This window comes from Typopeltis vanoorti, chromosome 16 (assembly GCF_054136105.1).
Source record: "Typopeltis vanoorti isolate ZY-2024b chromosome 16, IOZ_Tvanoo_1.0, whole genome shotgun sequence".
NCBI classification, from domain to species: domain Eukaryota; kingdom Metazoa; phylum Arthropoda; class Arachnida; order Uropygi; family Thelyphonidae; genus Typopeltis; species Typopeltis vanoorti.
The window spans coordinates 45,614,374-45,640,036 of NC_143564.1; the positions used below are offsets into that span (position 1 = coordinate 45,614,374).

At 36.9% G+C, this 25,663-nt stretch overlaps 1 protein-coding gene across 1 annotated transcript in view; it reads right to left on the bottom strand.

Annotated features, from left to right (window-relative positions):
* The window catches only part of LOC150097992 (START domain-containing protein 10-like), a 148,753-nt gene that overhangs the window by 88,261 nt on the left and 34,829 nt on the right, over nt 1–25,663 (bottom strand). Inside the window, exon 2 of the mRNA XM_090406185.1 lies at nt 23,270–23,417. Coding sequence (XP_090262311.1) covers nt 23,270–23,417 — 148 coding nt within the window. The remainder of the gene's footprint in view (nt 1–23,269; nt 23,418–25,663) is intronic.

Sequence of the window (25,663 nt, forward strand, 5' to 3'; positions counted from 1 at the left end):
ATTCCTGACTGCATCCCTGTTCAGTGTTTTTTTAGTAATGTGCTGTCACTGATTATTTCATTTAGCAATTTTTCAAATTACTCCATGCTTCAAGGATATCTTTTTCTCCCGTTTTATGTCAGCTTTATCATCTCTAATTCCTTTTACAGCATTCTTTCCTCCATTCCTCAGCTTCAACAACCTCCAGAATATTTTGCTACCTTCTTGATATTTATTTTCTATGTTTTTACCAAAGTCTTCCCATGACTTTGATTTAGCTAGTTTTACACAGCGTTTAGCTTTCTAACATTTTTCTCTGTATTCTCTAAGAGCACAAGCTGACCTATTTGAGAGGAACTTGAACTTTTGAAATGCTTTCTTCTTTTCCTTAACTGCCTCTTGAACTTCTTGTGTCCACCACGGAGTTCTGATTTTTCTATCCTTGCAGACAACCTCACCACATGCCTCTCTGGCTGAATCAATCAGTATTTTCTTCAGGGCTTGCCACTCAATCTCCAAGGTTTGGTTCCTGTTCTCAAACTTTTTCATTTTTTCTTGAATAATGTTTGTGTATTTTAGTTTACAGTTCACATCTGAGAGCTTCTCAACTTTTATTTACTTTAAAACTTTCTTACATGTTCTTCTTTTCAATATGAAATTCAATTTTATTCTACTCAAAATTAAAAATAGCGATCTCTTCTAATTTCAAACCCTCTGTACACTCTGGTGTCGTGCACCATAGAGAAAACATCACTATTGACAATAACATAGTCAATGAGATTTTTCTTATTCCTTGCCTCTTCTCTCCATGTAAATTTGTGCACGCTTTTATGTTGGAACATGGTGTCAGTAATACTCAGTCCGTGTCCTGAGCAGAAATCCGACAGGTATTTGCCATTATTATTAGCTTTTCTCTTCAAATTTTTCCAAAATATTTTTATATGTCTGACAATCATTTCCTACTTTGCCATTCAGATCCCCAACAAGTCAACTTTTCCTTTTTCATTGTGTCTGCTGCTTTCTCCAAAGGCTCAAAAAATTCCCCCACTTCTACCTTAATAGAACCTTCTGTGGAACCATAGGCACAAATAAGTCTCATTATCCAGTTCCCCATTCTGATATTTGCCCACATCACTCTACTTGAGACTGCCTGCCATTCAAGAAGATTAGCCCCGTATTTATTATTTTTATTATTCAGACCTGTTTGGAGTCAAAAGACTCATCGTGGGAGGACCTTCCTACAAAACACAAAGTCTATCATACCACTCCTTAAACTCATTGACTGTTCTTGCTCTCACCACTCCATCAGGCAATGCATTCCATGGTTCAACCTACCTCCATGCAAAGAAACCACTCCTCACCCTCTTGCTCAAAGTTTCCTTTCGTAACTTTCAGGGATGGCCTCTTGTCATCACTCCTTCCTGCTGTTCAACCAAGTGAAAGAACTCCCCAGTGTCAACCAAGTGAAAGAACTCCCCAGTGTCAACCCTGTAACCATCTCTCAACAGTTTAAAAGTCTCAATCATATCACCTCTCCTTCTATCCACCAAATTTAATGTTGAATACTAGGGCTACTCCTTCTTTTCCTTGATTGTCATTGCCTGAATATAACATTTTGTATTATTGCTCTGAAATATCTCGCCAGCTTTTGTTCTTTTTGTTTCAGTCACCCCTATTATATCAATCTGGTACTTATCCAATTCCTCAGCTAGCTCCATTTCTTTGCCATTCAGGCTTTTTATGTTAATAATACTGATCTTGAGCTCTGGTGATGTTGAGTTGGGTTCTGTTTGAGGATTTGTTCTAGTAGCTGACTTTTCACTGTTTGCCCTGGTTCCCTGACAAATACAACGGCAGGCCCTTGTTTAACCAGAGACGCCCCCTCAGCCAGCATGAAATTCTGTCATATTGTACCATCATTTTATATTTTGGTTTAAGCCAATAAGAATACAATTTGTTCATCTAAATCCTAAATTTCCAGCCCATTTTCGTTTGTTCAGTATCCAGGTGCACCACAAGAAAGTGAAGACTGGACATTAGGTCAGAAGCCCTGGTCGATTTCTCCACATTGCTCTAAAGGCTATGTGAAGGTCTCCTCTCAGTTATATAGCTTTGACCCCAAAGCACCCTCATATTAGATATTATCATATCTAATATTTTATCTATGAGGAATAAATGACAAAAGGTGCTAAAAGGAAAGTTTCACTAAGGAGAATGAAAGATAACAGCCTAGCAGGAAATGTTGTCAGCATGTTGTCAAGGTATGACAAGTTGAGACAGCAACCAGGAATCATGAGGAGAAAGGGGTGAACAGTTTGTAAATCACTGGGATGTATCATAGGGATGTATCATAGGGATGTATCATAGGGACAAATGTATCATACAAAAAGTACAGCAATCCCTCGATCAATGCGTCGTTTTTTTCCAATACCCAAATTAAATTAGTACACCTACATGCATCTTAAAAATAAATGTTACAGATTTTAAAAATTTTCGATCTATATATTTTTTAATGGCTAACTATTTTAAAAAATTACTCACTAGGATGAAATAATTTAGTTACTGATTTGAAACATTTTACAAAGTTATTTTTAAATTTTTCCATGTACACCATGTTCCAATTTTACCATCAAAATTTATGTTGTTTGCTTTACATAGCATATCTTGTGCAATTGTTTTCCTTACTTTTTTATTTTAAATTATATTCCTAACCTTTAATCATGAGTAAAAGAATTACTGAGCAAAAAATAGAAGTGTGAAAATGATTTGAAAAGTAATCTCATTGGAAGAAAAACTTTAAATAATAAAGAAAAATGAACAAGGCAACTGCAGAGCAAAGATAGGACAAGAACACAAAAATGGGTGGATCAACTGCTGAATACAAAGAGAAAGGTAAGGCTGCTTCAAATTCATTATGCATGCATTCAAAATCAAAGTATTATAATGATTGAATTAGAGATACTTCTTTCTATATGGATCGAAGATTGTAACCAAAAATGGATCCTGCCAAACATTGGCCTTATTAAATCAAAAGCATTGTTTCTTTGTAACCTGGAAAGAAAGGGCTATCAATGATGGAAAAGAAGAAGAATTCCACGTTAGTGTTGGTGATTTGAGCGTTTCAAAAAGAGAAATAGCCTACATAATATTCTAATCACAGGCGAAGCTGCAAGTGCAGATAAGGAGATATCCAGAGAAAGAAAATTGTTTGAAGAAATTTGTGTAAGAAGGAGACTATTGTGATCAACAAATATTTAATGTCGATGAAATCGGCCTTTTTTTTGGAAGCGAATGCCTTCCAAGACTTTTCTAGCCAAATCAGAGAAATCTCAGCCTGGTTATAAAATCGCAAAGTTGAATGAAATTACTGCTAGCAATATGCAAGCTGTTTGGAAGCACATTCTTTCACATTGTGCAAATGATTTTAGAGGCGAAAATAATCTCATTCTGAGAAGTTGAGTGATTCCGACCTGCTAAATTTAGATGCACAGAGTAAAATTTGAAAATAGTTTTTGTACAATCAAAGTTTTTAAGCAACAATGCTTAGAGACTAACTCTGGTGAAGAGAACCAGTAAAATTTGCAGAAGAGGCAATAGGACCATAAAGTCAGTTGTATGAAAAAAAAGAAACAGAATGCCCACCAAACTACGTTAGCTCACTTCTCTGTTAAGAAACAGAATAATAAATTTATATTCTGAATATGTTTTATTGTCTTTCAAGCTTCATGGTTTTCCTTTAACTAGGCTCTGAGATATATGCTAATTCTTTTATAAAAAACTTAAGGGTCAAAAAAGAAATCTGAGGAACGAATTATACATTTTCCAATAGGTTATTATATTCGATTATTATGCCTGTTTTAAAGAACGCATTAGGCACATTAATCGAGGGATTGCTGTAATGGATAGCATTTAAATGAATATGGTGGGAATCAAGTGGAAAGATTTGATAGAAAAAAGTGTAATGAGTGTGATCAGAGAACGTAAGAGATGTAAAATATGAGGATGGAAAAGGTGAGGCTGAAATACTTGTGAATGGAGAGAATAGTAGCATAAGAGAACACAAATGCAATACAGATAGCGTATGGAAAGTGGATGTCAAAAGCAGTAGAAAAATTGTGCATGGGAATGATCAACAGAGGAATAGGATGGCCTGGGATATAAGGAGAATAGTGGAGTCTGTGGGGATATATGGGACAAATGGTGATAAAGATGAATGGGAATAGGCAGGTGTGGAAAAATTATGGTTGAGAGGCAGGATGGAAAGGAGTGGTTATAGACCTAAAAGTGAACTGATGTGTTTATTTATAATGCCAAGTGCATTAGAAATGACTGTCTTCCTTGTTTCACTTTGAATGAAGTTTATTCACCCAAAATCTGCTGGAATAAGTGAAACATGGTTTGACGAGATCTGACAGGAAAAGAAATAGAAGAGGTACAAGACTTTTCATTAGGAACTGAATTAATTTAAGATTCTTGGTGACAAGAATGTAAAATCTGTTGCAGGATACCTTTTATTTTATCTGAGGTATCTTGAATGAGAGATCATTTCATATAAGAATATGATGTTGATCGCAAACTAATTAAGTATTTATTTCAATAAAAAAGCAAGAAGTATGTTATAAAATATGATTAAAATACCAGAATTATGTCAGTACTTGTAGTATAATTAAAGTTGAAATAATTTATTGAACTGTTGCACGACAATTTCCTAAAGCAGCATGTGACAGAAGAAACTTGAGGTCAAAGAGTGTAAGATTTGATTATAGTGTCAGAGGGCGTTTCAGTTAAAGACGTAACTATTCTGCCTCCAGTTGGTGACAGTGATCATGCAGTACTCACTTGGGAAGTGACTAAGTTTATGAATGTTCCACTCAGAAAAGGTTACATGCTGAACTACTAAGCAGGAAATTATGACCAACTGAGGAGTATAATGATTTCAGTGGGGATCAGTTGCTAGATGGAAAGAATATCGACAGTGCATGGGAAGCATTTAAAGAATACTTAAATGATGCGATATCAGAATGTGTCCCGAGAGTTCGAAGAATAAACAGAGAAGCACGAGATTCGTAAGAAAAGAACGATGTGGAAGGAATACCGTTTGCATAAGGATGACGTCCGTTATGAATGTTATAAGCAGCAGGCTAGAATGGTCATAACTGTTGTATGGAAAGCAAAGTCTGATTATGAAAAGAAACTGACGTGCTAAAGACAACCCACAAGAATTCTATGGATACGATTCAAAGTAAAAGAAAGAATGAATATGAAAGAATAACTCTTCTAAATCTAGATGGCGTGAGGGTTACAGATGCAGAAGAGGTTGTTCAGTTAATGAGTGCCCATTTCCTTAAAAGCTATCAATCTGGTGACAGCAACATTGAGCTCACCGTTACCTCTTCACTAGATGAAGAAATGCAGGTGTGTGAGGCTGAGGTATTAGAGCTGTTGCACAAATTGAATAAGAATTCAGCAATAGGGATAGGAACTGATGGGACATCAGCATGTGCGCTAAAAGAGTGTTCAGCTGAACTGGCTATTTTCTTGACCAAGTTGTTTTAATATGTCTCAGAACAGAGAAAATTCTGCAGGAATGGAAGGAATGTATGGTAATTTTACTGCACCAGGGTGGTGCAGAGACTGATGTATCCAACTACTGACCAATTAGTATCTCAGGAGTGGTGATGAAGATTTTGGAAAAATTGGTTAGGGTTTGCATTCAGAAATGGGTTGACAGTGAATCTCTCTACTTTGCAATGAGCAACATGGGTTTACTAAGGGAAGGTCATGTTTTACCAACTTGCTCACATTCTATAACAATGTTACCATTGAACTAGACAAGGGGAATGGATACACCATGATACTTTTGGATTTTGCTAAGGCTTTTTGACAGAATACAGCATGGCAGATTGCTGCATAAATTGGAGAAAATGGGTTTGGGTTATACAATATTAGCATGGATGAGAGGATGGCTAACTGACAGATATCAAAAAAGTGATATATGGGGGATCTGAGTCTGCAAGGTTTAAGGTAACAATAGGTGTACCACAAGGATCAGTGCTTGGTCCACTGTTATTCAATCTGTACATTAATGAGATTGGTAAGGATTTGACAAGCGACATACAGTTATTTGCTTATGATGCAAAGATAGGTAGGGTAATCAAGAATGCTGCTGATATGCAGTCTTTGCAGATTGATTTGAATAGGTTGGAATTCTGGGCATGGGAAAATGGGTGTCGGTTCAATGTCAGTAAATGTAAAGTCATTCACTTTGGCATGATTAGATATCCAATGTCATATTATATTGGTGGGATTAAGCTTATAGAAACTGATGAGGCTAGGGATCTTGGAGTGTTAATAGATAGGAAGTTGAAGTTTAGGGACCATGTGGCAAAGATTGCAAATACAACTCAAAAGATAATTGCAATGCTAAAATGAATGTTCACATGTAAAGATAAGAATGTTATTTTGCCTCTTTACAACGGCTTGATAAGACCTCACTTAGACTATTGTGCGCAGGTCTGGTCTCCTGGTTTCTGTTGTGATTCTGATATATTGGAGAGAGTACAAAGGAGAGTGTTAAAAATGATATCAGGATTGTGGAATACTGATTATGAAGACAGATTGAGAATTTGTAGACTGCAGACACTAGCAAATAGGAGAAAGAGGGGTGATATGATTGAGACTTACAAACTTCTGAAAGGGTCATACAGGAAAAATGATGGAATTTTTCAATTTATGGAGGATGGGGAAAGGACGAGAGGGCATCCTTGGAAGCTGAGAATGAAGGCCACCAAGAAGGGTGTGAGGGCTAGATTTTTCTGTCAGAGGGTAGTGTGTGATTGGAATGGATTGCCATTGGATGTTGTGAGTGCAAGCAGTGTGAATGAATTCAAGAATAAGTATAATAGTTTTGGCGCGTGTGTGTAGTATGTGGCCTCCCTCGATGAGTCTCTGACTCCCTGACGGTCTCTCTTCATAATAATAATAATAAAAATTTTCTTTAAAAAATTCTGTTATGTAAATTGTGGTATTTGTCAAAGTTTATTATTGTAACATCCTGCAGCACACAACTAAAAATTCCATATTGAATTATACAGTATATAATTGCAATGTTGTGTTTAAACCAGGTTCAGTATTAATTACTACTTCCAGAAATTTGTAAAAGTTACCCTATCGTGTTCAGAAAATAATGCACATCTAGATATTGGTTGGCCGAGTTGTTAGCGTGTCTGCTTTCCTGCCAAGAGGCTGCAGGTTCAAATCCTGCCATGGGCATGGATGTTTGTGATTGTCCTACAAACTCTGTGTGGAAAGGGAATCTGCAACCCTACCACTTATTCTAGCAGGAGACTTCACTCCCAAAACCTGTTGAGGCATGGGAGTGACCATATGGCATCTACAAACATCAAATGTGAAATTTTTTAGATATGTACACATACGCAATGAAGTGGTAAGGACTGATAATAGGCAAAAAAAAGAATTAAAGTTTATAGTTCTAGAAGAAGACCACTTGATGTGTGTGTGATTGGGTACTCTTGGCCACCACTAAAAGTCTCAAGATAAGAGCCTCCACACATATGACACTAGCATACAGAAAAATTTATTATGGTTGGAGAAGTCCTGAATTCAAGCAAAAGCAAAGTCTTTCATATTTAGATCTACTTCCACCAGGCATGGTGGCTTTTCCCAAAGAATTCTAACAGAAGTTGGTGGCATGGTGAAGCATATTCAGTAGTGGAGGAATCAGATAAAATCCCAAAGTTACAAGAAAGCGATTTCTGTCCTGCTAGTTTAGCTATAATAGGCAGGTTCAGTATTAATTACTACTGAATATGCACAGTAGTAACTGCACAGCAGTTATTACTGTGCATATGCATTGTGGAGTATCTGCACAGCAGCTGGTATCTCCTGGAAAATATAAGAGTTAGAGCTGATCTTATGACGTATACTAATCGGTTTTGTGGTCTAAACATTAGTCACCTTTAGAAGTTCTTCATATACATGCTTTCCTCCCCAAAGTATTCAGATATCCCCCATAGATATACTGGCCTCCCATAAAGAATTGCATGGGATCTACTATAAAAAAGAAAGGTTAATAGACATCTAAGAAGCAGTTTTGAAGAACACAGCTGGCCAGCATGCCCAAGACATGTCAGTTAAGTGATTTTGAATGATGCCAGGTCATTGAGTGTCGTAAAAGTGGCAAGTCCATCAGTGAGATCAGTGTTCTGACTGGGCATCCACAATCCACTGTACATGAAATTGTATAGAAATACGAGAAGCAAGGTGCTACAACGGTCACACCACAATCAAAAGACCCCATATCTTTTAAGACCACAACAAACGGGCCATTGCCCAAGAGGTCACGAAAACTCTTAAGAGTTTTCCTGACCTCTTGGGCAATGGCCCGTTTTCATGATCAATCTTCAGGCCATCACAGTTACTGTATCAGTAGAACTGGTGGGTTCTCCTTCCATCTCCCAAGTGTGGCCCATCAACACGAACATGTTCTTCATAAGATAGGGTTTTTTGGGTGAGCTGTGATGAAGAAGCCTTTCATCTTGGAGGTGAATGCGCGGTGGCATCTGTGCTGTTGTCAAGAGCATCAGCACTGGACCAGTGGCCAAAAGCAATGTGGAGCGATGAGTCGCTTTACTCTCCACCAATCGGATGGATGTGTGTAGGTCTGGTGGTGCCCTTGATATGACCAAAACTGTCTTGTGCCCACAGTGAAGGATTATGGTCGTGGAGTCATGGTATGGGCAATGTTCTGTTCTGCAGGTGTGAGGCCCATATGTGGTGTGGGCATGAGACTCAATGCCTTTAGGTACCAGGAGGTGCTAGCTAAGGCAGCAGCTTTTCTCCATCTGCCTGGAGCAATGGTGGAGTTCCATGGGAATGCAACAAATTGTTTCTTCCAGCAGGACAAATGCAGGCCGAACATATTCCACCAGAACAGTGTCAGTAACTTGTAGATGGCCTTCCACAACATGTTGCAGTGGTTATTGCTGCAAAGGGTGGCCCAACACGTTATTGACTGCATCCATCATGTATGACCTGTCAGAAAAATGGTGTCCAGATATGTTTGGCAGGGCAGTATAGTGTACAAGGAGTCCAAATGATATTTTTTTGTAGTCTAAGCACGGAAGTAGGGTCATGTGCAGTTGTAAGTATTCTACTGATCTGGTAGGGATTATAGACTAAGAAAGCAACAGACATGCAATACACCTTAATGCAAAGAGCAGAGAAAAACACAAGAATCATCTTCCAATTATTTTTATTCTCACATCTATAGTTCTACTCAACTTCTATTTTTGCTTTTAACAACTCATTTCCACATCTCAATGAACTTACACTCTCTGACAAGAATACACTTTCAAAGTACCTATTTCCAAATTCAATCAAATACAATATATCCATCCTACTGATATAAATACTTCCATCTAAAATATTCCATGAATCCACATACTGAACAACTTTTCCTACACAACTTACCACTAAGCCACTCATCATGTTTTCTTCTCAATTCACTTTATCACATTCTGGTAAGAGAGCCTCACAATCTTAATTCTTGTTCTCTTTTTTTTTTTTGTCAACAATGCTTTCATGTCCTCTCGCACACATCAGACATCTCCTTACAAGTCATTTCCACCTCCTACACCTGTCTGCAAATTCATCTAATTTTTTCACTTCCTTTTCCCCCTTAAGTCCAAATCAGATACAAAATTCCTTTGGCTCTGACAGCATTCTTCCAATTGTCCTTGAAGAATTGAGCTCCAGTGTTCCATGACTCTATGCTCTGGAGCTCAATTTCTCTCTCACCTCATTCCTTGCCAAAGTAATGGAGAGAGAACCATCAATACCCAATTCCTATGCTACCCTGAAAGTTCTCAACTAATAAACACTGTCAGTGGGTTCCGCCAACACCAATTGGCAGGGGATCTGCTTACCTATGTCACCCACCTCTGGATAAGTACCATGGAAAAGTCTGGCAAAATTCCAATTGGATGCACTTGATATCTCTAAGGCTTTCAACTGAGTGTGTCACGTGAGCTTATTAAGTAAACACCCATCATTTGTCCTGTGACTTCTGCAACCGGAGTGCCAGTTTCCTCAAAGAATGAATAATGCACATGATGGAGCATGGTTCCCTATCTTCTAACTATGCAACTAATGCTGGGGTCATGCAAGTTTCTGTCCTCTTATCCACCTTCTTCCTTCTATACATTAACAACCTGCTCCAGTTGACATCAATCCAATATACAGTTTTACCAATGACAGTACACTATACTTCTCCTTCTCACTAGACAATCCTTGCACCAAAAAAACAACCACAATCTACAGAGAAACAACCTTTGCTAACCTAAATTCTGATCTCCAAACCATTTTTCAATGGAGTTTGGATAACTTTTTTGATATTATTGCCTGCAAAACACAATTCTGCCTTATATCCCACAAAAAAAGAACCATATTTTTCCAGCATTATTACCTTTAACAACACCCAAATCTCTAAACGTTAGGATTCCTCTTTTTGCTCAAAGCATTACTTTACTTCTGAACAACTATTAACCCTGTACAAATCAGATATCCATCGAGTACCAAATGCACACCTGGGATGCTATCCCAAGAGCCCCCAAAAATACTTAATGCAGTACAGAAGAGAGCAATGACTCATCTCTTACCAACTCACTAAATGGCTGTGCGAAAGCAGATGGAGCATCTACTGCACTTTATAAACTAGCATCAAGTAATTCTCCCTCTTTCTCTAATCCATTGAATCATTTGTAATTGAAACATGTGCAGCTACCACCCAACATCCCTGCACAATTCAACTCCATATTCATAGAACAAGTTTTCATCCTATATTCCTACTTCTCTGGAACTTGCCTTCCCATTTGTTTCCCAAGAAATAACAATGCACAGGCCTTCAAATGTGAGCAAGTTCCTCCTTTCCAAAATATCTTCCCATGCACGGTACTAATGTACTATAAGTTGTCCAACCAACCTGTTATATATGGGTCCAACAAAAAAAAAAAAATTATAAACACATAAAAAAAAAGTCACTATGTTAATATCCAGAAAACATGAATTTCATTTGTTGTTAAACACATTCATAATTGTGGCCTTGATCTAAATGTATAATGCTTGTGTGCTGGACAGACTTTTCATTCACTAATTGTTCCTAATATTTAGGAAACAATGCTAACTCAACCTGACACACACACTGATTGGGAAGAAGTCAACGGACACCATATTATGAGGAACAAACAACCACATGGCACCCACCTTAACAAGATGTAAGACCTCCTTTTGCTGCAATGACTACAGCAATCCTACAGGACATACTTTCCAAAAGTGTGCGATAGCGATCGATGGTAATTTTTGACTATTCTTCCTGTAGGCAGTGTAATAAGGTCCTGGACTGTTGTGGGGAAGATGTCCCTTGACCTTGCCCAATGCTCCGGCTCACCCGACAGATGTTCAATAGGGTTGATATCAGGGCCCTGAAGAGGCCAGTCAATGTGTTGATGTTCATGTCCACAAACCACACAGTTATATCAACAGTCTTATTATATGGCGCATTGTCTTGCTGAAAGAGACACAGTAAGTTTCATAGAAATGTCACAAAATAGGAAGCATTGCATTGTCAAAAATGTTCACATATCTCTCTGAATTCAATGGCCTCAGATCTCTGTTTGTGGCACCACAAACAGAGATCTGAGGCCAAACCAGTCAAAAACAGGACCATACCATCACAAGGTCACCTTCAAATTTCATAGTTGGGGTTACACACTCTGGTAAGAGATATTCAATGGGTATATGCTACACCCACATCTGACCATCTGTTCGGTAGAAGGTGTAACATGATTTATCACTATAACACAGCTTTCCAAGCCTCCACGTCCCACTATACATGCTCTTATCGCCACTGAAGATAATGTGGCATGTTGGTTCAGGTGCGACTTGCATATTGCAGTCCTAGCATGGAAACCGATGTTGTGAGGCTTGGTTCTGAATGTTTTTTGCACAGATTCATGTTCCAATCGATGCATGCAACTCCTCATTCAATGTATTCGCTGACGAATGACAGTTTCACATATTATCCTTGGTAGCACCCTATGGTTATATTTGGTGAGTGTGGTAGGTTGTCCGCTGCAGGTAGCAGTTAACTCCCTGCACTTCCATTTCTATGGTATCACTGACTGTTCACTTGGAATGGTCCAATTTGTCAACAATTTGAGGAACAAATAGTCCTGCAATGTGACATCCTATCACAATGCCTATTTCAAACTCCGTCAATTCTCTTCTCACAGCGATTTCACCTGGACACAGTTGCATTGAATTGGAAGCATCATATTCCTCCACTTTATACCAGCAAAGAACATGGCACAATGCACGACACAATACAACTAGCCCATTGGGATGTCCACCAACTTCTTTCCAAGTAGTAGATAAGCCTTTTTACAGATATACCTTCATATTCATAAAATACAAGTCTCAGGGACATTATTTTATAATATTTTTATTATATTTTCCTGACCTCCATGGAGTCACAAGACTCACTGTGGGATGTCAACACAAAGTTCATCATGCCACTCCTTAAATTCATCTAGAGTCTGCACGTTCACCACCCCCTCAGGCATTGCATTCTGTGCTCTTACTACTCTCATTACAAATACTCACTACTTTTTTTTGCAACTACCAGGGATTGCCACTTGTCCTTGCCCTTGTTCTACCATATGAAAAGTCGCCTTAGTGTTGACATGATAATAACTCTTCAACAGCTTAAATGTCTCAATCTTAACATTCCCCCCCACCCCTTCTTTGTCTTCTATCCACCAAGCTCTGCAGTTTGCATGCCCTCAGTCTATCCTCATAATTAACATTGTACAATCCTGATATCATTTTTGTTATTTTTCTCTGCACCGTCACCAAGATTACTTCATCCCCTACAAATCACAGAGATCAGATCTGAGCACAGAAATCCAGATCTGATCAAAGAGCTTTACACATTTGTGGTCAATGGTGTCTTTAACATTGCCACAATTCTTTGAGATGTCCTCGGAACTTCAAATCTCTATCCACAATCATCCCAAGATTCCTTGCTTCTCCATTTCTTCCAGCATAACTCCACCAAGCAAGTATGAAGCATTCCATCTGTGGATCCCAAATTTTCAAACCTTACATTTAGTTACATTAAATTGACAATTGACATCTCCATTCAATTGCTCATTTTCCAAGCTTGAAATCCCTTGAAGAGCCAAAACATCAGCGCTATTACTAATAACTCTCCCAACCTTCCCATTATCTGCAAACAATTGAACATCTTGTAATCCTGTGACAATATCACTGACATCAAGATTGAGCAATGGTTCCAGGACTGAACCCTGTGGAACTCCACTTGTAACCATCCCACTTCTTGACACCACTCCCCCCCCCATATCATCATCATCGTATATTACGCTTCTGCATAGGCCTACACATTTTACCGCGTAAGCTTCCATAACCGATAATCCCATGGAATAGGTCAGTTCTTCCTTATTCCTGGTGGTATCCCACGTCTGTCAAAGCATGTATTCATGGGGCCGGTTGGCCTGCTTTGCGGGAGGATAAACTGGGGAAAAAACCTTGCTGTCCATGCCCAAGACCAGCTAACTTGGCTATGGCTGAGGAAGATCCTTAAGCTCCCCACATCACTGGCTGGAATAAAACCTACGACACTCCTTCCCCAGGCATACGGTTGCGATGCGCACAGCCACTAGGCTAACTGTGCGGACCCTCCCCATATACAACTCTGATATCTATCAGAGAGCCAATCACCAATCCATTCCACTAACCTGATATCCAAACCCATATGATGCAACTTAAAAATCAACTTGTCATGTGGCACCTTGTCAAATGCACTGAAAAAATCCAAAAAAAAAAAAAAAAAAAAAAAAAAATGCCAGTATATGCCTTACCCTCATCCATTGCTGCTGTTACTCTATTGTAAAAGGCAACCAGATTACTACTAAAACAAGAGAACCCTTTAACAAATTGATGCTGGCCTACATAAATAATATTACCCTCATTTTGCCCAATTATGTGTATGAGTTTTTATCAATTTCTCCAAAATCTTAACAACTACAGAAGAAATACAAACAGGCCTATAGTTTGAAACCTCCATTCTACTGATACCTGTATGCAATGGTATTATCTTAATTCCTTCCACTCTACAGGAACCTTCCTCAATGCAAGGCTTTCATTAAACAGCCAAGTTAATGGCACAATCAGTTTCATAACATATTCCCTTAAAATGATGAAGTTAATATACAAAACTCTTCAAATGCATATTTAGATACTTGAATAGTTTATATACTTGAAATTACTGATCACAATTTTCTTTTTTATTTTATGACACTTTCTATTCCATATCCTTTCTGATTACCACATCTTTCTTCCACATATACCTTCATTCCATAATAAACATTCTTATTGACACACACACACACACAGCCAGCCTTATGTGTGCATGTCCTAACCTTTCAATACTCTTTCAAAGATGTACTTCTTTGAATAGAGGATACCCATTTTCAAATGAATTCATGCTATCCAGTTTCTCATCTCTTACCATCTCTATGTACAAAATATACTCCTCACATGCTTATACTTCTTAGCCATAGAAACAAATAACTGTCTACCATTTCTTGACACATTAGTCACCCGCCTGTCAGATGGATCACTATCTTTTTCTACTTACAGGAAGCCTACACACACAGGAAGATACCTACATAAACAATCACATCATCATCCAGTCCAACAGTACGGCATTTTAAAAACACTTACACACAGAGCCAGAGCCATTTGTTCTAACGATACAGCTCTGACCACTGAACTCCAGTACCTGCGCCATACGTTCTTAGCCAACGGCTACAATCCCCACAAAATAGATAAAATACTACATAGGCCCATTACTCTGCCCCCCCCCCTAATACACAAGAATACAACATGACCATTTCCATTCCCTATATCAGAGGTACATCGGAAAAGATAGCCAAAGTATTGTTGAAACATGGCCTTCGCACCACCTTCAAGCCTCATGTCAAGCTGGCAACTCTGATCCGCTCGCCAAAGGATAAACTTCACCCTTTAGCACACCCAGGAGTGTATGAAGTTCCATGTGACTGTGACTTGGCCTATTATGGGCAAACAGGAAGATCAGTGAACATCCGCCTGGAAGAACATGAAAGATACATTCGCTACTATTACTATGGCAAGTCGGGACTGGCAGACCACGTTTTGGACACTCCTTCACACAGGATTAGATGGAGAAAAACGAATGTGCTATTTAGGAGTGTTATAGATCTGAAAGATTATTTTTTGAGTCAGCAATGGCTTTGAAGAATTCTCCCAACCTTAACAAATATGGTTGCATTAATTTGCCAAAAATTTGGGAGACGGTTATCCTAAGAAAAACTCCTGGATAACTGCTGTTTTTTTTTGTTTTTTTTTTTCTCGTTAGAGGGCGCCAAAAATAGGACTTTAGATCTTTTGTCTTGTGCAATTACATTGTTTCACTCACTCACTGTCGCGTTTACATGTGTGTTGTGCTCTGATGATGCTGAGTTGAAAATCAGCGAAATATTAGCGTTAATAAAACATCCTTGTGGATAAAAGTGTTTGTGGTGTTGTTAATACCGTGAAAAATAAGTCATGAATAAACAAACATGCACCTACACCTTTTTTGTTGTAATATCATTTTGTTTTGGTTTGAGCCAATACAGAATGTAATTTGGATAGCTAAAACCCAAACTACCAACCCATCCTTTTTGTTCAGTATCCAGATACCTACCTACTAATTAGGTGCACCACAAGATGTGCACTGGATTATGTCAGAATCTCGTTCAATTCTTCACATTCCATAAAAGCTATGTGAGGATCTACTATATCTTGTGGAAATATTTCAGAAAGTAGTTCATAAAGACATTCACAAACATACCTCTCAAAGAGAGGTATGTTTGTGAATGTCTATATGTGATTTCACATATAGGCATACAACCTACTGATCTTATGGTGAGGTTTCATGTAGAATCCCTATTCACAAGCATACCTCTCAAAGAGACTTTACAACTACTTTCTGAAATATTCCCACAAAATATAGTAAAACTGTTTGAATTTGTGATGCATTCTGGATACTTCATTTGTGAAAACAAACTTTACAATCAAGTAGAAGGAACTGTTCACTCTCCCCCTGCTTTAGCCCAACTTTTATTTAGAGCATTTAGAAGACATCCTTTTTTCATCTATACACCCTCAAACTTCATTTTGAGTTAGATATATAGATGACATTTTTGCAGTGTGGACTCACAATATAGATACCTTACCAACATTTTTAGCTAATATAAATACTTTAAATCCTCATATCAAATTCACTATGGAGATTGAAAGAGACAACAAATTATCGTTTTTAGACATTCTTCTCATCCACTCACCCATCAGGTAATTTAACAACATTAGTTTATAGAAAACTCACTTTCACTGGTCATTACATTTTTCAACAATCTGCACATCATCCTTCTCAAAAAACAGGAATCATAAAGTGTTTAATTCGATGAGCTAAGACTAATTGTTCAACTCCCAATGATTTACAGCAGTGCTTCCCAAACTTCTGGATGTCAGGACCTCCATTTAGAAAAATTTAAATATTTCACAGCCCCCTCGAAAAAAAATCATAATATATAGACATATATTATTATAATATTTATTGTATTTATATTCAATACAAAACATACACAGTGAATATTGCAAAAATCAAATGCAAATATTATATTTTTAGCATCTTACATACACATTTGACATGGCACATTATCTCATATTTTTATATAGATAGATATATTGTTATTGTACATTTGCAGTACAAACACATGAAACATAAAACGATTAGTAATAAAGAAAGAATTAAAAACATAAAAGAATTTTAATAACAATTTAATGTGATGGATGTGTTTCAATACTGCTACACAAAAAGTCAATATCAGGTGAAATATTTGAAACTGCAATTCTTAGATTTCTGCTTTGAAATCAAACTTATATAAATAAGCATACATTTGCTAATATTCATTACGTGCTGAAATACGCAGGAAGCAAAATTTGTGAACCTGCACCAATGTGCGATTTTTTTTCCCATTAAAATATAAAAAATAACAAAAAAAAGGTAATAAAAACTAAATATGTTTCTTTTAAGATAAAAAAATCTACTTAGTCTCTTAAAAGATTTTAAATTTGCTTTCATTATTTTACAGCCCCCCCCCCCCTCAACAAAACTTATGGTCTCCATGGGGGCTGCGGCCCACAGGTTGGAAAGTACTGATTTACAGGACGAATTCTCAACTATCAAACAATAAATGAAATTAAATGGCTTCTCTGAAAGGACTACACAATATCTGTTTGACTCCTACAAACCTAACCCAAACAATAAGGAATCAATAAGACGAATTCCAATCCCATACATCTCTGGCATTTCAGAACCGAAAGAATTCTGAAGAAATATGATTTAGTAGCGACTTTTATTCTTATTAATAAACTTTCAATGTATTTCCCCCTCTTCTAAAGATAAACTCTCTCTCCTATGTTTTAGGTGTATACCAAGTTCCATGTGACTGCCATCTTTCCTACTTCTGACAAATTGGGTGCCCAATAGAAAAAAAGAATACAAGAGCATCAATCATATATTTTCCACAAAAATCCGATAAATCTGGATCAGCTCAACATGGAATAGAGGCAGACCATAACATTCTTTGATCTGAATCATGGATTCTACATAGATGTCGGTACAAATTTGAATGCATATTTAAAGAGAGTGCTGAGGCCATGCTTCACCGCCCTAATTTGAATCGGAACGACTGCCTACTATCCTTATCAAAAATATGGGAAAGTTTGATTCAAATAACAAATCATTAATTTTTTTTTTTTTGCTATCAAGACCAAGAATGATATTTTATAAAGACATAAAATCTTAACAAACCAACTAGATACTACATCTATCTTATGATCTGTTTAGTATATATATATATATATATATATATATATATATATATATATATATATATATATAAGTAGATTTTCATTTCATTTATATATATATATATATATATATATATATATATATATTGAATAATTTTGTGTAGTCCTTTCAGAGAAAAAAGTCAGATGCACGCAGATGCCCAACAATAGAACTTCAACACGGACTGTGGCTACAGTTCAAAGCTAACACGAATTTTATAATAGTCGTTTTTATAGTGATACAATGTTTCTTATAGTGTTTTTTATTTGGTTTCTATGTTCCCACGCCTGAAGAAGTCAGACAATCCGACGAAACATGTTGCGTTTTGAATAAATTTGTTTTTTCTAGTTCTTGGATCTAAGTCAGTATATATAAATTTGAATATATATATATATGTGCAATTTATTTTACATTGTTATGATTAACCTTTTCTTCAGTGAAAGCATAATGCTACTGGCAATTTAACATCACATGGCTCATTCTATTTTGAAAAAAATCAACTTTTTGCATTTCACCTTGTAACAACTGTTTTTTTAAGCCACTGATGATCATCTGTTAATTTCAAACTGAAATATATGGCAGTATATTTAATGAATGATACTTTTACTTTCTGTTTTTGTGTATATATTGTAGAGAAAGTTGCCTACTATGTTGACAACCAAGACAAGGTATAGCTACCTCAGGAAGAACAACACACTATGCCAAGATTTAACTCTGCAACTGTATCTTTTAAAGTGTAGAAAGGCTTATGTGTTTGTCGTTCATGTTGTTTAATTTTGACGGTATATATATCAGAACACAGAATTATAAGTAAATAATTATTCATTGACTTATCGTTGATATTTCACTGGTGTTATAACCAGCATCTTCAGAGCACAAAAATACAGTTTGTCACAGTATGAGACCCTTTGTTACACCATGTTGTTGTAGTCTCGCATACTGTGACAATCTGTTTTTGTGCTCTGAAGATGCTGATTATAACACCAGCGAAATATCAGCAATAAGTCAATAAATAATTATTTACTTATAATTCTGAGTTCTGATATATACCATCAAAATTATATATGGCGGTATATTTAATGAACGATACTTTTACCTTCTATTTTTGTGTATATATTGTAGAGAAAGATGCCTACTATATCGACAACCACTTGACAAGATACAGCTACTTCAGGAAGAACAACACACTGTGCCAAGATTTACCTCTGCAACTGTATCTTTTAAAGTGTAGAAAGGCTCATGTGTTCATCGTTCATGTTGTTTAATTTTGATGGTATATACAGGGTGTTCGGGATAAATTTGACAGTTTCGTAAGGAAAAAGAAAATCTTCTTTGTATCTATTAAATTTAATGAATTGACAAAAAAACATTACAGGCAGAGTTAATTACAATACTATCAACAAGATTTACTCAAAATAACCACCATTAGCATTGATCACAGCTTCAATTCTGCTTCGGAACCTCGAACAAGCTGATGCTACAGTCTCCCTGGGAAGGGCCGCAAAAACTGTTTTAATTTTATCCATTAACTGGGCTTTTGTATTACTGGAAGTGCGATTGGTGTCTTTTTCAACTGCGCCCCATACAAAATAATCCATGGGGTTAAGGTCTGGGGAGTTTGGAGGCCAAACATTTGGACTGGTGAAGTCGTAGAAATTTTCAGACAACCATTTTTGACTTTTCCCAGAGGTGTGGCAAGGGGCCGAATCCTGCTGCCATACATACGGCCTACCATTGGCTACCCTTGTTATCCAGGGCTTGACTACAGTTAGCAACTCCACGAACAAAGCCCGAATTCCAATGCCAGGGTTCTTCAACACCTGTTCCTGCAGATTTGCGAGGAATTCTGCTGTACGAACGCAATCAGATCGTCTGCTAGGGATCTTTCTTCTTGCTACATCCTCGTAGTCACCATTGCAAGTCTCTAGTTCATGCCTGATTGTTTTTACTGTATTCAGGGAGCATTGGGCAGCAGTCGTAATATCCTTATTTTGATGGCGGGCACGAATCATCATGATACAAGTTATTCTCTTCCATGATTCAGGTGGGTTCCAGCTATCCATCCTTTCTGACATCTTGTATATGAATGAAGAAGGGTCCAAACTTTTAAATGAAGAGCAGTGTGTGTTAATACATGTAACTTACGGAAAAATATAATTAATTATAAATATGTCAAATTTATCCCGAACACCCTGTATATATCAGAACACAGAATTATAAGTAAATAATTATTTATGACTTATTGCTCATATTTCGCTGGTGTCATAACCAGCATCTTCAGAGCACAAAAATACAGTTTGTCACAGTGTAATATTTTTTGATGAGGCTTCTATCTTTTTTTTTATATTTAGGCAGTAATATAAAATTTATATTTTATATTACTGCCTTTGTAATATATATCTATTCTGTTTTCTATTCCTCTGTAAAATATCTATGTTTCTTTAATCTTGCCTGTCGATGTCCTTATATCTATCTATTTCTTCTGACTTGCCTTCCATATTTTCATTTGTTAACTTTATTATACTTTATTCTTATCTGTTACCTTTCTATATAGTCAGTTAATCTTAATTCCTTTTCTCTACTTTCAGCATATTATACTTGAGATTTCTAGAAATTTATTTGATTATTCCAGACTGTGACACTAAAAATCTCTAATTGGCATAAGAAATTAATTATACCTCCAGTAAAGCACCTCTATACAGTTAATTACAGTCGTGGCTAACTCCTAACATAAAGTTCGTACCAAGGTTTAATTTCTTTCCTGCTTACAGGATCGGTTTTATTTGGGAACAGTGCAGTTGCTAAAAAGATCAGACGGCACTTCTTATAAATAAAACAAGCATATTTATTCACACTAAGATAATAATACAATATATACACTTAAATGATGTTATTATCATTTCCTCTCAAGGCTAAACATCAAGATTAAAACATTATATAGAACAACTCTTAGGCAAGTTATAAACATCAAAGACGTAAATCATCAAACAATTTATTCTGTATATCAAATAACTATCATTTTCTCTCAAGGTTAAGCATCAAGATTAAAACATCACATAGAACAATCTCAGGCATGTTATAAGCATCAAATACGTAACTCATCAAACAATTAATTCTGTATATCAAATAACTATCAGCCCATTTACAATCTAGGAATTATCATGCTTTGACAAGTAAAAATCTCCAATTCTAACTTTCACAAAAAGAATGTAACACTCACTTAGCAATCAACCTTTCACACCATTACAATTCTAAATTCTATAATTTTCTTATCAGCTCCTTTAAACCATTTCAATGTAATACAACGCAAGCTTAAACTTTCATTAAACATCTGTTCAATTATTCTAAAAGCAGATTTACTTCATATAAATTAGTTTTCAATCTATTACATCTTTCAATCCTATGAATTCAGTCTATCTGAAACAGTCCTTCACATCATAAATTAAGAGAAAGTTTTTGACAAAAAAATTCAACTCACATTAATTCTTTCATAGGCACAATTGCACTTTAATCGTATCTTCTCTTCGGGCTTATTCTGGATCCCCCTCTATTGTTATGGCTTGCTCTATCGCTTCAGACGCATCTCGGACACCGTGTTCTCCTCTGGAATTACTCACAGGGCTGGAGCATGATTTTTCGGCGTAGTAGGTGCTTGGACGTAGTGTCATCTTGGTCCTGGGCTGCTGGTCGCTCTACAAGGTTTCGCCTCCGATTACCCTTGACTTCATCCGGGATCGTACATAGTCCATGGATCGACTCCCTTCTTTTCTCCGGGCATCACTTCTCTCCAAGTTGATCCACCTCGGTCCATTCCTGACCTTTTCATTTCGCCTCTCTGGCCCTTGCACGAAGTTTCTTATACCCCAAATATTTCCACGCAAACTTTGAACTAAGGTCTGAGATCCCCGTACCTATCACGTGCTAACTCCTTTCCTTCTAGAAAGTTCTGACTTCTATCTCCCTGAAGTGTAGTTTAATCTCCTTTTCAGCATAGCATAACAGTTTCTGATGTATACCACCCCCTTCTACTATCGACCTTGACGGCAGTGTCGGACTGCTTTGGTTACGATGGGTTTCCATTCTATCCTATACCAAATGATACATCCAATATATTTCCGAATTCTAAGGTAATTGCCCCTAAACTTCTATTTTTAGATACTTGTTTACTTTATTTTAGCATGTTTAATTCCTCTGGGGTTTCTACAGATGGGCATTTTGTATTACTTATGTAGGTAATTCTAACATTCTTCTGCTCTCTAAGGGATTTTCTTTTGAAATACACACTCATATATTTTCTATCTACAGTATCATGTAAATTTTTCTGGGTTAATTTTATATGGGCTGATATTATTTACATTTATTATATCAAGTTTAAAATTTCTTAAATTTCGGATGCGACTCCTGTAAAATCGATGCACTTAAACATCGTAAGAATTATGATGTTGCATCACATTTTACAACAGTATGCGAGACCCTTTGTTATATCATGTTGTTGTAGTCTTGCATACTGTGGCAAACTGTGTTTTTGTGCTCTGAAAATGCTGGTTATAACACCAGTGAAATATCAGCAATAAGTCAATAATTATTTACTTATATGTGATCATATATATACCATCAAAATTAAATGACATGCATCTTTTAAAGGTATATGGTGTCAACAAAGTTATATGGACTTACTAAGCTTTGGACTCTCTCATAGGCTGATTTCAAAATACTCTCTTTGCATGCCTTGCAGGACACACTGGTGGCAAAGAGGACTTACCAGAGAATGACTTCTCAAATCCCCAGATCTGGAGTTGGATAACACAAGATACTGTTGAGGCGTAGACTTGTTCTTGGCCTATATGTGGGACCAATGTATGCAGCACTGTTTCAGTGCAAAGTTAGAAAAATAAAATTAAAAATCTCCAAAAAAACCTGCAAGCTGCTGATTGAAGAGCAAGTATGTTATGATTAACATACTTGCTCTCCAACCAGCAGCTTGGAAGTTTTTTAGGCCAACCGAGTTGGCAAGCTTTCAAATACAAAGCTGCTACTGCTGAAATGACCAGTAACAACTTTTATAACAAATCATATGAGAATTAAATGCAAGATGAAAAGAGAGAGAGAGATTTTGCATCTTAGAAAATATGTGAATATGTGAAAATATGTGACAACTAATATGTATCAAATAAGGATTTAAATTATGGGATATACAATAATAATATACTAAAATGTGTCATAATAAATTACAAAAACTAAATTTCTTACCTGCATAGTAACCAACATCATTATTGGGATTAAGGCAGCCAATATCATAACTTTCAATCATGTATGTGTCCCATACTTTACGATAATCAGGATCCAGCAATACATCGAACAAAAGTGAAGGTATGACATCTTTAAATATTGTCCGCAGCTGTTAAATATACACCATTATCATTCAAGAGAAATTTATGCACAGTATATATATATATATATATAGAAAGCTGAAAAGAATGTAATAAGATATGTCTATTATTTTTGATAAGACAATGCATAAAAGTAGCAAAAGGTTCTCTCTTATACAGAATAGATAATTGTCAAGGTTTATTATTATTGACAAGTCCATGCAGTACTCTCATTCCACTCTGACTGTAACATGTTTGTCATATTGTATCTTAAATTTATTCACACACTCCACAAATCCTCCAGCCAAACATTCCACTCATCTACTACTTTTCATTTAAAAAAATAAATCCACTCCTTCACTTGCTCACCATTCATATAGTACACAAGATGTTCACCTGTTCATAACTCTCTTATGAATATTCTTGTCTATATTAATATAGACAAATCTCTTCACCTACTTAAATGTTTCTATCACATCGCTGCTTTTTCATCTACAACTTTCTGCAATTTACATTTCCTCAACTTATTCTGATAATTAACAAGGAAAGATATTAATAACTTTACTCACTCATCTTTGGAGTCTCTCTCTCTTCCTTTCTTTCTCACTTTTTTTTATCATAGACACCAGATGACCAAATATGTGTACAACAGATTAGGTGTAGTCATAAAAGCCATATATGGGGAAACAACAAAAGGTGTCTCTGCCTGTTAGCATCCTCATTATTATTATTATTATTACGGGCAACTCCAGGGAGTCATTAGACTCATCGAGGGAGGCCCCAAATCATATTCATCACAACTATTTGACATTCATACAGTATCTATCATACCTCGCCTTAAACTCATTCACTGTCACAGCATCCACTACAGACTCAGGGAGCGCATTCCACTCATTCACTACTCTAAAAGTAAAGAACCCAGCTCTAACACCTTTACTAACCACACTTTTGCCCAGTTTCCATGGATGTCCCCTAGTCCTCCCACAACCAGCCCTGTTCTCAAAAATATCTTCTGAATTAATTTTATAGAAACCTTTCAGTAATTTGAATGTCTCAATCATATCTCCCCTCCTCCGCCTATCAACCAATTTTTGCAACCCACAAATCCTCAACCTGTTCTCATACGGTTCATTCCACAGACCTGCTATCATCTTGGTCACTCGCCTCTGGATCCTCTCCACCTCCTCCCCATCAAGAAGAAACCTAGGTGACCAAATCTGAGCACAGTAGTCTAGATGGGGTCTTATCAAAGCTCGATAGAGAGGAACAATAACATGCTTGTCTCTGCTTGTCAACGTATTCTTCAGCAACCAAGTGATTTGATGAGCTGTTTTGGTCACTTTTGCTATGTGTCCCCTAAATTTCAATTTCTTATCTACCAACACTCCTAAATCTCGTGCCTCATCAATTTCCTGGAGCAGGGTTCCACCAATGCAGTAAACTGCCGCCAATCTTTTCACTCCAAAATGCATAACCTTACATTTTGCCACATTAAACTGACATCCATTCTCCTTAGCCCAGACCTCCAATCTATCCAAATCATCCTGCAAAATTTTGACGTCATCTGCATTCACTATTGCCCTACCCAACTTCGCATCATCCGCAAACAAATGAACTGTTCCTCTCAGATCATTTCCTATATCATTTATGAACAAATTAAACAGCAGTGGTCCAAGAACAGATCCATGTGGCACACCACTAGTCACAGGCCGTCTTGTGGACTCTACTCCCGAGTAAACCACTCTCTGATATCTCTCCGTCAACCACCCTCCTATCCATCTCACCAACCCTATGTCCATTCCCATATGCTGCAATTTACTGATTAGAATTCCATGTGGAATCCTGTCAAAGGCCTTGGCAAGGTCCAGTAGAATCACCGTAAACCCATTACCCTTATCCAGTTCAGCCGTCACTGTGTTATAATACGTGAGCAAGTTACTGAGGCATGACCTACCCTTCACAAAACCATGCTGTCCCCGATACAGTATCCCATTTTCTTCTATCCAATCTTGTATTTTCCTCTTGATTATTTTCTCTAAGACCTTGACAATGATTCCTGATATGCTAATCGGTCGGTAATTTACAACAGCAGTCTTGGAACCACCTTTATGCAGTGGAACTATTTTCCCCTCTTTCCACCCGCTCGGGACTAACCCAGACCCGAGACTCAAATTAAACAAAATGGTCAAGGGCACTGACAATTCTTTAGCTGCTTCTCGTACAACACGAGCTGGTATACCATCCAATCCCACAGATGTATTGACATTGAGGTTAT